The 15550-nt window shown below is 34.8% G+C and overlaps 1 protein-coding gene across 1 annotated transcript in view; it reads right to left on the minus strand.

Moving 5' to 3' along the window:
• The window catches only part of LOC108914411 (zinc finger protein 721), a 115705-nt gene that overhangs the window by 12245 nt on the left and 87910 nt on the right, over positions 1 to 15550 (minus strand). Inside the window, exon 5 of the mRNA XM_023455099.1 lies at positions 4523 to 5455. Coding sequence (XP_023310867.1) covers positions 4523 to 5455 — 933 coding nt within the window. The remainder of the gene's footprint in view (positions 1 to 4522; positions 5456 to 15550) is intronic.

Below are 15550 nucleotides of genomic sequence, written 5' to 3' on the forward strand. Positions count from 1 at the left end.
AAAAAAATTAAACAATTATTATGTAAAAACTATCGAACCGAATTGGATGAAATTTGGTGTGATGATTCTATACACTAAGAAGTTTAATTGGGAAAAGTATGAAGATCCTAGGTATTATTCAAGTGTCTGAAAAAAATTGACGAATAAACTAGCATTTTTTGCAATTTTTTAAATGATTTTTCCGATTTTTGCAATAACAATAATTAATTTTTCGAATTGCAACTAATTCTATCTTGATCAAAATTTAATTACAAAACTTTTTTTCCTCTTCCATTTTTGTCTAAAATGAATAGTTGCTAAGTTGTCGCCGAGAAATCCAAGAAAAAAATGAATTTTTTTGCAATTTTTTTATACTTTTTTGCATTAAAAATTAAGCCCACATTTCTTTTTTATTTGCATAGAAAAATTATCATTTCTGATGTTGTTTAGAAGCCGTCAAAGCAAAAATCTCCGATCATATGCGTTTTACCCAAGTATACCCTTTTTAAAACAGATACCGCCTGGTCTATGATATACATATATTTTAATTTAGAACGAATAATATTAATATAACAGTCCTAGTGTACAAATAACGACATATTCTTGAATATACAGAGTCTTTGGTAAGTCGATGCATTCCCTGCAGGAGGTTATGGTACAAGTGATTTGTGATATATTTCCTTAATATACCATATTCCGAAAACGCTTAGTTTATGATCTACAGGGTGATAAATATATAATAATTTTAATAAAAAAATGCAAATTTATAAATATTGCGGAAACCGCTCAGAATATTTTAATGAAATTTTACATGCTTTGACAATTAACAACAATACACGTTTTACGATAAAAAATATTGTTTGTAGTTTCACCAGTGGCGTGCGCACAGGCATATCTTTGGATATTTTTTAAGAAAAAAATGATACGCCACTGATTTTTCTTAAAATTACATTATTTTTCAATTCCTTGTTCAATTTGGAAGAGAAAAGGTATCTCGACGGTTTTTCTTATGACGCACCGTTTTCGAGTAAAAAAACGAAAATCGATTTATTGCATGGCGCAATCCGGTTTCAATAATTTGAAAAATAGCAGAAATTCTGCATTCAGCTTTTTTTTTTGTACCAATTTTATTACAAAAAATTATTATTCCTCGCAGTTAACAATCAGTCTAAAAAATTTTTATCAATTTTTAGATTAACTATTCACTATCTAAACAGAAATTAGCAAGTTGGCTGTGCACTTCTTTTTGTTATTGTTTGAAAAAAATAATAATAGCTGTCACTTTGAGTGTTTGAGTGTGAAGCAGTTAAGTATATAAAATTTCTGCTATTTTTCAAATTATTGAAACCGAATTACGTCATGCAATAAATCGATTTTATTTTATTTTTCTCGAAAACGATGCGTCATAAGAAAAACAGTCTCTTCCAAATTGAACAAGGAATTCAAAAATAATTTTTATTTTAAGAAAAATCAGTGGTATACCATTTTTTTCTTTAACAATATCTAGAGACATGCACAGGGCGCACACCACTGGTGAAACTGAAAACAATATTTTTATCGTAAAACATGTATTGTTGTTAACTGTCAAAACCTGTAAAATTTCATTAAAATATTCTGAGGGGTTTCCGCAGTATTTATATATTTGTTTTTTTTATTAAAACATTAACACCCTGTAGAAGCGTGGCGGAATATGGTATATTACGGAAATATGTCACAAATCACTTGTACTATAACCTCCTGCAAAGAATGCATCGACTTACCAAACACCCTGCATATTTTACTGTTTGTTATTTTAATTTGTATACACGTCTTCTGGCACAATGTTTCTATTCGCTGACCAGTTCGGCCACGAGATTTCCTAGTAAAGATCCAAAAAATGCATCAAACAAAAAAAAGTTGAAGAATGGAATAGAGAAGTACCTACTCTTTTTTCAAGCAGTCGTTGCAGTAAAAAAATCGAAGGGGCCAGAAACCCTCATTACATTATTTCGAATGGCAATTCGTTCGTTCTGATACTTTTCAAGTGTTGATTGCATCGAACTGTCTTTAAAAAACTTGTAAAATAAATGAAAATTACTGAAAAACAAACAATACTTAGCGTTTATGTTCATATGAATTTTTATTATTACTTACTATGTACCTTCATGTAGTACATTTTTTTATTTCTACCTAAAAGCAATGAAACTTTTTTACGAAATTATACAGGCTGTCTACTATAAGAGGGCCACTCCTATGTATCTCGCTTAATAAACGATGCAGATCCAAAATCTTTGTATGTTTTTTGTTGCAATTTTTGAGGCCTTTATGCTCATAAAAACAAATATGGTATCCATGGCCAACTTTGTGAATAATCATAAAAAACCGGAAAAGTACCGAAAGTTTAGGGCCGTCTAACTTTTTTATTTTAAGAGATAGAGAAAACTTATTTTTATAAAATTTCATGGCAAAATTGATATCTTTCATCATCATTCTATCATTCTTGAAAAATTATAAAAAAGTTTTGTAGATGTTTTATAGGTTGTTTTTTTTTTCTCAGAAGATGATAAAATTATTATCAAAAAAGTTAAAGTTAACAAAATTATGTTTAATTATAAAAAAGGTTTTTTTAATGTCGGTTGACTGGAGGTCAAGTCAAGTTAACTGGGCAGCTGGGCGCTTTATACAGACATCGCTTGTCGCTCTGTGATATAGAAATTTATATTGTTTAAATTAATACTGGGCACTCAAATTTTCTTGCGGAATATTGATCTTAAATGTATGACGGATGTAACAAAAAAAAACTTTATTATCTGACTGAGGTCATTAAAATTTTCATTTGTTTATTTAAAAATTAATTAAAAATATGATAATAAATAAATTAACTTATTTTTTAAATTTGTTATTAAAATGTCAATATTGCACATTAAGTCCTGAAAATTTTATTAAGATGTCTCTAATGGCTTTTACACAATTAATTTTTAATTTTGTCCCGAAAATGTTTATTGCACAAAATTGTTTTAAAATGAAAATTTTGAAAAACGGTTTTAGGGTATGATTATAATAATAATAATAATAAAATTGTACTCCTCATTCTAACTACGAGAATTAGCCCATAAGTCGGAGACTTGTGCGGGAGAGGAGGCGGCATATTATTATTAGGCAGGCCGCATTTGCGCGATTGTTATCAATAACTACTTTTGATTAAAATATATGAATTCAAATTTCATGATCAAGTGGAAAATAGAGTTCACTTGATCATGATTTGACTCGCAGGTGAGCGTTGCAAAGTACAATAAACTATCTTATTATTCAATTCGGTGTGCGTCTATTGAAGTACACTCTTTAACTCCCAACTAGTCCAATTATGTCCAATAGTCCAATACAGTCCACCTGTAGGGCCATAGTTGATGACAAGTTTTATTAGACATGAAATAATATTTTTTTATTGTTGTTGATATATTAGCTTAAATATACAGGGTGAGTCATTAATAATGGTACACAGCTTAATGGCAGATTGTTAACATCGAAATATAGCGGTTGAGCCAAACATGTCAATTGTCAATTGTTGCTCCTTTTCGTTCTACAGGGTTAAAGTTGAAAATTTTTTTTCAATTTTTTTGCTATATTTTCAATAGGGTATGGACCGATAGTTTTGAAAATTTGTAATGTAGCATTTTTTGAGGTGTCAAATACGAATATGCAAACAGTGTTGTGATCATGTCAAGGAGGCGCTAGTTATGTAAAAATATGACTAACTTTTTGTATTTTACAATTTTGAATTTTTTAACTAGAGCAACAAGAATTAAAACAAACATTACAAAAACTGAATTTTTTTTATGCATATCTTAACAAATTATTAATCATAAAAGATTGTCAAAGCAACCACCAGCGACTTCTATGCACTTATTTAAATTTTGATGGATATTAAATAAAGTTCTATGTTTGATAATATGAACAGATTCTTGAATATTTGTCCACAGTTGTTCTTGACTTTTAATAATGTCTTTGTAAACTAGAAATTTAAAGAAAAACCCAGCGGATTTAAATCAGGGCTACGTGCAGGAAAAGGTACTTCGCTACCACATCCAATCCAATGGTGCGGGAAATTTCTATTAAGATATTCTCTTACTTCTGGGTTATAACGTACTGTCAATTTTTATGTCAATGCCTTGGGAAAAAATATTTTTTTCAAAACAATCAATCCATACATAAAATATAACAAAAAATCGAAAATATTTTTTCAAATATAGGTAACACCTTGTAGAACGAAACGGAGCAACAATTGATTAAGGTAAGTTTGGCTCAATCACTATATTTTGACGTTAACAATCTGCCATTAAGCTGTGTACCATTACATTACCGTTAAAACGTTTAGCCTACTTTTAAATGTGGATTCTACACAAAAATATGTGTTCCCAAAAGCTTTGTTTGGGAATAATGGTGTTACAAGTACCCTCTTGTTAATGTTGTTAATTCACAGCTTCTTTTTTATCATACTCACAGGATGTTGGGACAGCAAAAACATCAATAAATAAAAAAGTTATTTATTAAATACAAATTTTACACCGATCTATGTTTCTTCTGGTGTATAGACAGCGCCCCCTTGCTGACGAACCCGTTATGACACACGCTGCATACGTAAGGCCTCTCCCCCGTGTGATACCTCATGTGTACCGTGAGCGGTGACTTCTGCGTGAAGCACTTGCCGCACTGACTACATTCGTACGGCCTGTCCCCCGTGTGTGTCCTCATATGAAGTTTCAGGGTGGTTCTCAAGGCGAAACACCTACCGCACTCCTTGCACTGAATAGGCTTGAGCCCTTGGTGGATCAGCAGGTGATCGCGCAGGCTCCTCTTGGAGTTCACCTCTTTGCCGCAGTGATCGCACACGAACCTCTGTCCCCCGTTCTTGTGCATCCGCAGGAAGTGGTGCTTCAGGTACCTTTCCTGGAGGAAAGTCTTGTCGCACAGCTTGCACCGTATGTTCTTATTGGTTTCGTAGTCTTCCGCGTGGCGGGCCATGTGACTCTGGAGGGCGGACTTGTCGTAGCAACCCCGTCCGCAGAAGTCGCAGATGTGCTTGCTGATGCCGTGCTTGGAGCCCATGTGGTTGCTGTACTCCTGGTTGGTGACGAAGCCCTGTCCGCAGACCTCGCACTTGGCCACGTACTCTTTCATGTGTCTTCGCCGGTGAACGATCAAAGAGCCCTTGGATCGTAGCTTTTTCGAACAAAAGTCGCACTCGAAGGACATGTTCTCGTCGTGCACGCGCAGGTGCGCTACTAGTTGGAATTTCATCTTAAATTTCCTGGTGCACAGGTTGCAGGAGAAGGGTCGCTCGTCACTGTGGGAGACAAAGTGTCTTTTCAGTCGTCTTATGTCCGTGAAGGTCTTCCCGCAGACGGTGCAGACTTTTAACGGTTTGGACGTCTTCCCTTCGTGTTTGACACTGTTGTATTTTATCGTGGATTTTGCTCTCCTCTTTTTCTTCTTCGACCTAAAATTATGCGACGTTAATTTCTTTGGAATCGTAACCAGAGTACAGAAGAAAATTTTGATTTTTAATTTTAGATAACACAGCTCCATGGGAAAAAAACTCCAATAGCCGAATCCGAATCCGGTGTCCGTTGGACGAAGTTAGCACATTTTCAAAGTTACTTGAGGGTCAACTCTTGTCCGTTGATGGTAATACAATTTTTGTCCCTCGATTCCGAAAGAGCGCGATCAAGATCATTTGAAAGGCAAATTCCCCCCTCAAACTTCTCAGGTTGGTATCTTATTAGGATAGCGAGATATTTGGAAAATTACCCCTCAAAGTTTTTGGACCATCGGGCAACACCATTTTGAATTTGACTTTGAAGGCTATGTTCATGGTTATTTCAAGGTTGTTTTTTAAAGGTACCTCTGAATATCGTAGAATAGATCATGTCACAAATCCTCTTTCGGGAAAGTATCATCATCTCCAGCATATTCTGAGGTAGTAGGATTTGAAATATCCTCAATGGGAAACCAATTAAGCTAAAGTCACAAGCTGAGAGTATGTAAGACCAAATTCTCGAATAAGAAGTCTCTCGTTGCCATTTTTATGCCACCAAAATCATGAAAACCAGGTCTCATGGATACAAGAATCATTATCTCACTGCCTTAGAGCCGCTTGAAATGACTTTTGCCAAAATGACCTTCAAGGTCAAGTCAAGGTCACCATGCGGTGGTACCCGACAATCCAAAAATCTTTTGTTATGGTTATTTTCCCGATATTTCGGCTATCCTGACCTAGAGACACCAACCTAAGAAGGTATGATGGTGGTCTAGTGCATTACATTAATTTTTTTTGTCATGGAGCTGTCATGATTCTGAAACAGAAAAATTAGAAACTTCGGGTGACTGAAAAGGTCACTGAGAATGTGTAAATGTGAAAAGATTAATTTCATAAAAAAATCTTCCTTCTGTTGAATAGTGGAACATAGAACAATGGTTATAATTTCTTTCTAAAAAATAACTAGAAGACAACGCAGTATGCTTACCTAATTCGTTGATTTTGTAACACTAAATAAAATTTCTTAAAGTAAAAGCTGAATTTTATTTTGATCAAGTATCTTCCTCCCATCATAATCATTTATTGGTGAATTAAATTCTTCTATTCTTCTTTCGCTAGATTCTACTATTATTTTCGACATCATTTGTGCTATATAAGGCGTCCGGAAAATAAGTATGCAATGTAAGATCAAATATTCCCTGGTTCAAAATTTATGCAAAGTTAATACCAATTTTCCTAGATATATACAAAAGTCAACACCTACTGAGATATAACCTTCTCAATGTGGTATCTCGAAACTGTTTTATACAGGGTGTCTCATTTAAGATGGATTTTTTTACAACTTTAGCAATATCAATAAAAAAAGAGTTTTTCAAGTAAAAGTTGCACCCATTCAATTTTTTTTTTTACATTTTAAAATTATTTTAAATTATACACGGTGGCCCGAAATCCGTAATTGGCATCAAAATTTCAATTAGATAAAAAAATTTAGATAACCGATTTAAAAGATTTTAAATAAAAAAGTTACGGGATGATCAAGGGGGTGGAAGCCCAACAAAATAACACCCTATATGTAATTTTCTTACATATTCAGATAAGCCTGAATTAAGATAAATACACGAACAATGTACAAATATCGTTTCATGTTTACTATCATCATTAAAAGTATTTACAACGTGTTCGAATTATAATTTTTTTTTACCTACTTTTCGAAAGTAATAATAGTATTAATAAAACATTACTAAATCGACAAATATAGAAGACCTACAATATTAGACGGTTTTTATTTATGAACCTCTTTACATCTACAGGGCGATTCACTATATTTTGACCCCCATTAACCTTTTTATTTTTCGAGTTATAAAAAAAATGTGAAATACAAATGTTACGATTTTTTATGAATTATTCGAAAATGATGGTAAAAAAGAAATGAAGTCCAAACAAAGTGGTCGCGGATGTTAACTTTGTTAATTTAAATGGAACATCCTGTATATTTTTACATATTTGGATAGAACTATCATATAGGGTTTATTGGGTCCATCTCTAACAATAAGCGAGATACTATTAAAAAAAGATAAGAAGGTTTTTTATTAAGAAAATAAAATATCTTGTAATTGTTGAGACCTCTTTCAGGCATTTCAGCCTTTTTTCAAAGAAATACGTAGAGAACCAATTGAATTTTCCGTTTGAGTTTATTTTGGTTTATTTGCTGATGTTGCACAACGAATAATCAAGATTGCCATGAAATCAATGTATATATTTTTCCAACATTCAGTTGTTTTTTATGTATTTATTTGAGACCACAAGAGAATTCCTGAAGACTTTGTCTTCACCATTTTTTTTTTTAATTTTAAGGCCTAATACCTGTGCCCAGGTAATTTAATTTCATTTAGTAGTTCCTAAATCGAGACTATCTGTAGAAATCTAGAGAAACTGGTAAGATTATTCAAAGAAACTAAGCAGACAATCAATATCATCAATTTCCAATTGTAAATTACACTGCTTGGTGATGCTTTTTACTGTGACCCATCAGCAGTGTCTTGGTCACGAACATCATGGAGCAAATTTCGCACTTGTAGGGTCTCTCTCCAGTGTGGTAGAGCATGTGCGTGTTCAAAGGGCCTTTCTGAGTGAACCGTTTCCCGCATTCCTTACAACAGTAGGGTCTCTCTCCAGTGTGAGTCCTCATATGAAGCTTCAGGGTAGTCCTCAAGGCAAAACACCTTCCACACTCCTTGCATTCTATCGGTTTCAGACCTTGGTGGATCAGCAAGTGATCTCGCAGGCTAGTTTTAGAACCAATCTTTTTTCCACAATGGTCGCAAATGAACCTCTGACCTCCGTTTTTGTGCATCCTCACGTGGTGGTGCTTGAGGTATCTCTCCTGTAAGAAAGTCTTGCCGCACAGCTCGCAGCGGATGTTTTTGTTGGTGCCGTAGTCTTCAGCGTGGCGCGCCATGTGGCCCTGTAAAGCAGCCTTGTCGTAGCAGGACCTACTGCAGACGTTACAAATGTAGCTACTTGTACTATGTTTGGCGCCCATGTGGTTGTTGTACTGCTGACTGGTGAAGAATCCTTGGCAGCAGATTTCGCACTTGGCCACGTAGTCTTTCAAGTGTATCTTTCTGTGAGTTGCCAAGGAACCCTTGGAACGCAGTTTTTTTGAGCAAAAGTCGCACTCGAAAGATAAAGAGTCATCGTGGACTTTGACATGAGCTGCTAGTTGGTATTTCTTTTTGAACTTCTTTTCGCATAAGACGCATGAGAAAGGTCGCTCTTGTTCGTGGGACTTGAGGTGTTTGTCGAGGCTTGTGGGGTATTTAAATATTTTTCCGCAAAGGGTGCAGCTGCTAGGACTGGCTTTATGTCCTTCAGTGAGTATCACGTTTGGTTCCAGGTTTTCTAATTTTACGTTAGGTCTTGCTGAATGGAGCCTAAAATTATATGTTGTTAATTTTTAAAGATGGAAGAAGGGAGGCAAATAAGTGCGAACGAAAAACGAACGTTTTAATAGGTGTTCCTCAAGGTACAAGCGATGGGCTTCTTTCAATACAGGGTGTTCTACAAGCTCTGTGACAAACTTTGACAGATGGTAGCTGTCACAAAAAGATAGATTCATTTCGATTGTTATGTGATCTGATGAAGCATGTTTTACTAGGGACGGCATAAATAATAACCATAATGAACATATCTGGGCGTTACAAAAACTGCACACAATTAGATCAAGACGATTTCAGCAACGTTTCAGAGTCAACGTTTGGGGTAACATTCTCAACAATAATTTACTGTTCTACATGTGTTAAATGATCGTTTAAATGCAGATATGTATAGAACTTTCTTGCAAAATAACTTTTTTGATTTCATTGATACGTAGGGCTTAATATTTTTCCAAATATGAGGTATCAGTACGATGGTGCACCACCACATGGAGGGAGACAAGTAAATGATTGGTTAAATGATCATTTCCCGAATAAATGGATAGGTCGACAAGGTTTAACAGCATGGCCACCGCGTTCCCCAGATCTAAATCCTTTGGACTTTTATTTATAGGGATATATGAAGCAGCTTGTCCACCACTACTCACTACCCGTCAGCAGTTACTTGAAAGAATTTAGGATGTAGCTAACCAGATAAGAAATGAAATCTCATCCGTCGAGTGACGGAATCTTTAGTTCGCCGATGTGAGGCTCCCATTCGAGCCGAGGATGGATATGAAGAAACAGAAATCGAAAAGTCCTTTTTCCCAGACTAGGTGACCTTCATGTTTTGGGGGTTGCTGATCACCATCCCGGTGTCCATATGACCCCACCAAGTCTAATTCAAGGTCAAATGAAGGTCAAACACATAAATTCTATTGATATAATTTTTTTGACACCGGATTCTGAAAGAGCGAAAAATTTTAAGTACGAATACGCTTAGACTTGTTGGTCGAACCGACTTCTGAAGGTTATTTGCAGGTCATCTAAAGGTCAAATCTTTCTTTTGATCTCTCGGCTATCTTAGCTAGGAATGGAAACTCGAACCAGTTGAGCTTTATGTTTTTGGGGTCGCTGATCACGATTCCAGTGTCCATATGACCCCATAAAGTCTAGATCAAGGAAGGATTTGACCTCATTTGACCTTGATCTAGACGTGATGGGGTCATATGGATATGGATACCGGGATCGTGATCAGGGACCCCAAAAACATAAGGGTCAACTGGTTCGAGATCCATTCCTAGTTATCAGCCGAGAGATCAAAACAAAGGTTTGACCTCTAGAAGGTCGAAGCGTATTTGGACGTAAAGGTTTCAGCTCTTTCAGAATCCGGGATCAAAAATATGGTATCATTCGAGTTTATGTGTTTAACCTTCATTTGACCTTGATCTAGACGTGATGGGGTCATATGAACTCCGGGATGGTGATAAGCGACTCCAAAAACATAAAGGTCACCTAGTCTGGGAAAAAGGACTTTTCAATTTCGGTTTGTGAGCCTATGTAATTGTTATAGCATCCAGCATTTTTATTTATCCGGCTACTTTGATTGAAATATGAAGTTGTATTTTTTAAAATGCTTGTAACTTTAAACAAAAACTAATCGCACTTATGTTCATATAACAAAAATTGTTTGAAATTAACCCAGCTACCATCCGTCAAAGTGTGTCACAGAGCTTGTAAAACACCCTGTATAAAAAACATAATCTTACCTTTTATTTGTAGATGACGGTAATAATCTGTATGATGAGTTGTAACTATTCTATACCAACTGTCAATTAATAAAAAAATTATAAGTAGTGTAGAAAAATAACAAATGCTTTATTTAAAGTTTTATACATGAGTATGTAGGTACGCTTATTGAAGTTTAAATAAAATTACGGTGTCATATGGGATACACATAAAACAAAAATACTAGTTTTTATATACAACGACATTAAATATTTAATTTAAAGGCTGTCTTTTCTGAAACGCTACTGCTGCTTCTTTAGCCACCTATATTCGAGTTGTAAAGCTGAATTCCGTTCAATTGCACATACAATTTAATACGCGCCTAATATCATCATATCGTGATGTTTCTTATTATGACTCTGCAACATAGTCTTAGTAACGAAGCCCATCGAACAAATTTCACACTTGTGGGGTCGCTCCCCGGTGTGGTAGAGCATATGGGTGTTCAAAGGTCCTTTCTGTGTGAAAGATTTACCGCACACTTTGCAGCTATAGGGTCTTTCTCCCGTGTGGGTTCTCATATGTAACTTAAGAGTAGATCTTAGCGCGAAGCTTCTACCGCACTCTGAGCACTGTATCGGCCTCAGTCCTTTGTGTATGAGTATGTGATCTCTTAAGCTGCCCTTGGAATGGAGGTTCTTCCCGCAGAAGTCGCACATGAACCTCTGCCCTCCATCTTTGTGGATTCGCACCACGTGCTGCTTGAGGTATTTTTCTTGAAAGAAGGTCTTTCCGCAGATGTCGCATTTGATGTTCTGGTTGGTTTCGTAGTCTTCCGCGTGGCGCGCCATATGACCTTGAAGGGCCGCCTTGTCGTAGCACCCTCTACCGCAGACGTTGCAGATGTGGTTGCTGGTTCCGTGCTTGGAAGCCACGTGGTTGAGGTACTCCTGGTTAGTGACGAACCCCCTGCCGCAGATTTCGCACTTGGCCACGTACTGTTTCAGGTGTCGTTTCCTGTGTATCACAAAGGCGCCTTTGGATTTAAGGGTTTTGGAGCAGAAGTCGCACTGGAAGGTGGGGTGGTCTCCGTGTACCCTCATGTGGATGTTGATGTCGTACTTTCTCTTGAAGCGCTTGTCGCAGATATGGCAGGCGAAAGGTCTTTCGGTGCTGTGCGACAAGAGGTGCTTGTTGAGCCGGCGTTTGTCCTTGAATATTTTTTCACAGTACGGGCATGGGATATCGATTCGAGACTCGTCCTTCGCCCTAAAATAAACTCGTATTAATGATTCGGTAGTTTAGTTGCGAAAGAGCTATTTCAGTTACCTTTGGAAGGATGAATCGGTTGATTCCTTCAGAATCTTTGTTTACTTACAGATTTGACTAAATATACAGGCTGTCTTCCGGTGACGTCCCATTTGTATATTTCAGACTACTTCGATTTAAATTTTTAAAATTTTGGCCCTGGTTTCGGGGCTGTTTTCTTTAAATAAAATAATGTCATTGTTGTAGCACTTCCGGTTATACTGGAAGTCACTATCTATTTGCTTATTTTAAATGGAAAATCCTGTATATTATTGCAATATCGACAAGATAAATTAAAAATAAGTCAAAATTGTTAAATCTAAACATTAGGGTGGCCCAAAAAAAGCGAATATATTTTTTTTCGTGTCTCTTGTGAAAATAATATGTTAGTTTATCATGTTTTAAGAGCCCCCTCAAAAAATCAGCTCTAAAAAAATTTTTTGAGGTCGCTCAAGATTTTTAAAAATTTCCAAAATCGTCAAAAAATGAATTTTTTTCTTTTAATTTTTTTTTCGTTATCTTATCATTTTCTAGGTTGAAAAAATCTCGATTCTGAAAATTTCAAACCGATATTTTAATTTCTAAAGGTCACTCATAATTATTTTAACTTTAAAAGTACTACTTTTAAAGTAGTGTACCTAAAATGTTTTCGAGTGACCTCTAAAAATAAATATCAACGAACTAATAATTTTTTTTATTGAATTTGATGAACAAAAGAATAGAAATAAATCACGAGACACTTAAAAGATTTTTCGAGGCAAAATTTACTACCGCACTATCAATTATTTATAATTTTTTAATTTTTTAAAATTTAAGTGTCTCGTGATTTATTTCTATTCTAGATTTTTTCAACCTAGAAAATCATAAAATAACGATAAAAAAAATTCAATATTTGAAGATTTTGGAAATTTTTAAAAATCTTGAGCGACCTCTAAAAATTTCTTTTTTGAGCTGATTTTTTGAAGGGGCTCTTAAAACATGATAATCTAACATATTTTCACAAGAGACACGAAAAAAAAAATCCGTTTTTTTTGGGCCACCCTACTAAACATTTTAGAAAAATTTGACAGATGCAAGTGTTTCGAAAATTCTTTATGCACTAGGCACAGAAATTAAAAAAATCCCAAAATATTGGGTGATTTTCAAAGAGCTGTAACTTGGAGTTAAATAGTCGTAGAGAGAATAAAAAAAAGGAAATTGAAGCTTCAAGTGTCTAGTTTTCGGATCTGGAGTTTAAAATTTTTTAGCGTCAGCAGTTTTTGGGTAATAAAAAGAAAATCAATTTTGCTTTTCTTTAGAAAGGCCTATGGGTTCAAAAAAATTTTGTTTGGTTATTTCATCGAGATAGATAATTTAATACTCTTCAATTATCGTCAATCAAAGCAAAAAAATCATTTTTAACTTTGGCAATCAATTACTCGGGAAATAATAGTCGTACAGAAAATCCAAGCAGGGTTTTGAAAAACAAATCGTAATTATTGGTTTTTGATATAAAAATTTTTTCGAAGTGAAAATGTTGGTTAAAAAAAGGTTGAAAATTGCATAATTAGGGATACTTGAATAACTTGGCATAACTTTGCAAATAATGAAAAACTAAGGATATTGACTGTAACTTTTTAGCCTAAGTGTCCGGAATGTTTAAAATTGTCGTTTTTACTGAATCCATGTAATAAGTAATTTTTCACTTTTTATTCATTTTTTTAAGTAAAAAATGTTTTTTAGCAATAGACCATATTTTCTTCATCAACAAACGTTCATTATTCTATAAAAAAAAAGAAAAAAAAATTTCAAAAATTATTTTTTAACAAATCCACAAACTTCAAAAAAAATTTGGTTGATTTGACGTTGCAGATCACAATTTAATATCTCGTATTGCCGCCTTTGTTACCGATTCTAAGCGGTCTCGCATATTAATGCACCGCCGGATGTCGCGTTGCGTAATTTCTTGCCACGTTTGTAAAAGAGCCTAGGTCAACTGATGGTGATTTTGTAATTACGTATAGTCATGTCCTAAACATGCCCAGTGGGGTTCAAGTCGGGACTCATAGGTGGATGGTTGAGAGTTACCACGTTGTTGGCGTGAAGAAAATTTCTCGTACGTTTTGCGGTATGAAGATGAGCATTATTCTGCAAGAGAATGAAACGATTCCCCATGCATGCATGGGTAGGACGTGTGGTTCACGGATTTCGGTGATGTACCGTTCGGCAGTAAATGGATACGCCTTATCCATTAATACCAGAACTCAGTTGGTAACCATTCCCATTATTGACTGCCGAAAGGTACATCACCGAAATCCGTGAACCACACGTCCTGCCTATGCGTACAAGCATGAGGAATCGTTTCATTCTCATGCAGGAGAGTATTTTTCTTCACGCCAACAATATGGTAATTATCCAATTTTTTATCTTTTTTTTATCAACATTTTCACTTCAAATTTTTTTTTTTAATAAAAACCAATAATTACGACTTGTAGAGAATACTTTGTAATTTTTAAAATCCTGCTTCGATTTTTTGTACGACCATTATTTCCCGAGTAATTGATTGCCAAAGTCAAAAGTGATTTTTTTGCTTTGATCGACGCTAATTCAGCGACAAATAATCGTACAAGGCTCCGGAACCGCTCAAATTATAGATAATTAAATTATATAAAAGAGCTTTATGATGATATACCCAAAAAAATTTTTTGAAGTCTATACGCCTTTTTAAAGAAAAGCAAAAATTTGCAATTTTTTTTCGTTGGTTTTCTTGATTACTCGAAAACTGCAAATGCTAAAAAATTTTAAACTCCAGATCCGAAAACTAGATACTTGAAGCTTCAATTTCATTTATTTTTTATTTTCTCTACGACCACTTCCGTCCAAGTTACGGCTCTTTGAAATTTACCCTAAATTTTGGGATTTTTTTAATATCCCTTAATTTATGTGCCTATTATAGTGTATCTTTTTCGAAACGCTTGCATCTGTCAAAATTTTGTTAAAATGTCGATTGTCTCGAAAATGGTTAGATTTAGGTACAAGAAAGTTTTAATATTTTTTACTTAATTTATCTTGTCGATAATGCAATATATGTTCCATTTAAAATAATGAAGTTGACAGCTATTCTGATATAACGGGAAGTGCTACAAAAATTGCATTATTTTATTTAAAGATAATACCCCAGAAATCCCCAAAGCCTAAATTTTCAAAATTGAAATCGAAGTAGTCTCTGAAATATTCTAATGGGCCGTCACCGTAAGACAGCCTGTATGTATTATTCTCTACTCGTGGTCTTAGAGTGTGCGTAAAAAAGAAATGAACAAAGATCTTACAAAATAACCGTTTTATTAATATTTGGGTACAAAACATGGTTAAGATAAATTTAACTGATTGGTTTTATTTCTGGAACATAGATAGGTACCTAGAATTTAAATAATCATGTATTTAAAATCAACTGTTTTGTCTAATTTATCCTATACACCAGGGGTTCTCAACCTTTTCGCGCCTAAGAGCACATCCTAGAATGCCGGTCGGATGGTGGGCGCCATTTATTTTTTCAAGGTAAATTTATAGTTGGACATAAATTGGCAGTGTTTATTAATGTTGGCAGCACAACGATCGTGAATAG

The sequence above is a fragment of the Anoplophora glabripennis genome, unplaced genomic scaffold, assembly GCF_000390285.2.
Source record: "Anoplophora glabripennis isolate ALB-LARVAE unplaced genomic scaffold, Agla_2.0 scaffold543, whole genome shotgun sequence".
NCBI lineage: Eukaryota > Metazoa > Arthropoda > Insecta > Coleoptera > Cerambycidae > Anoplophora > Anoplophora glabripennis.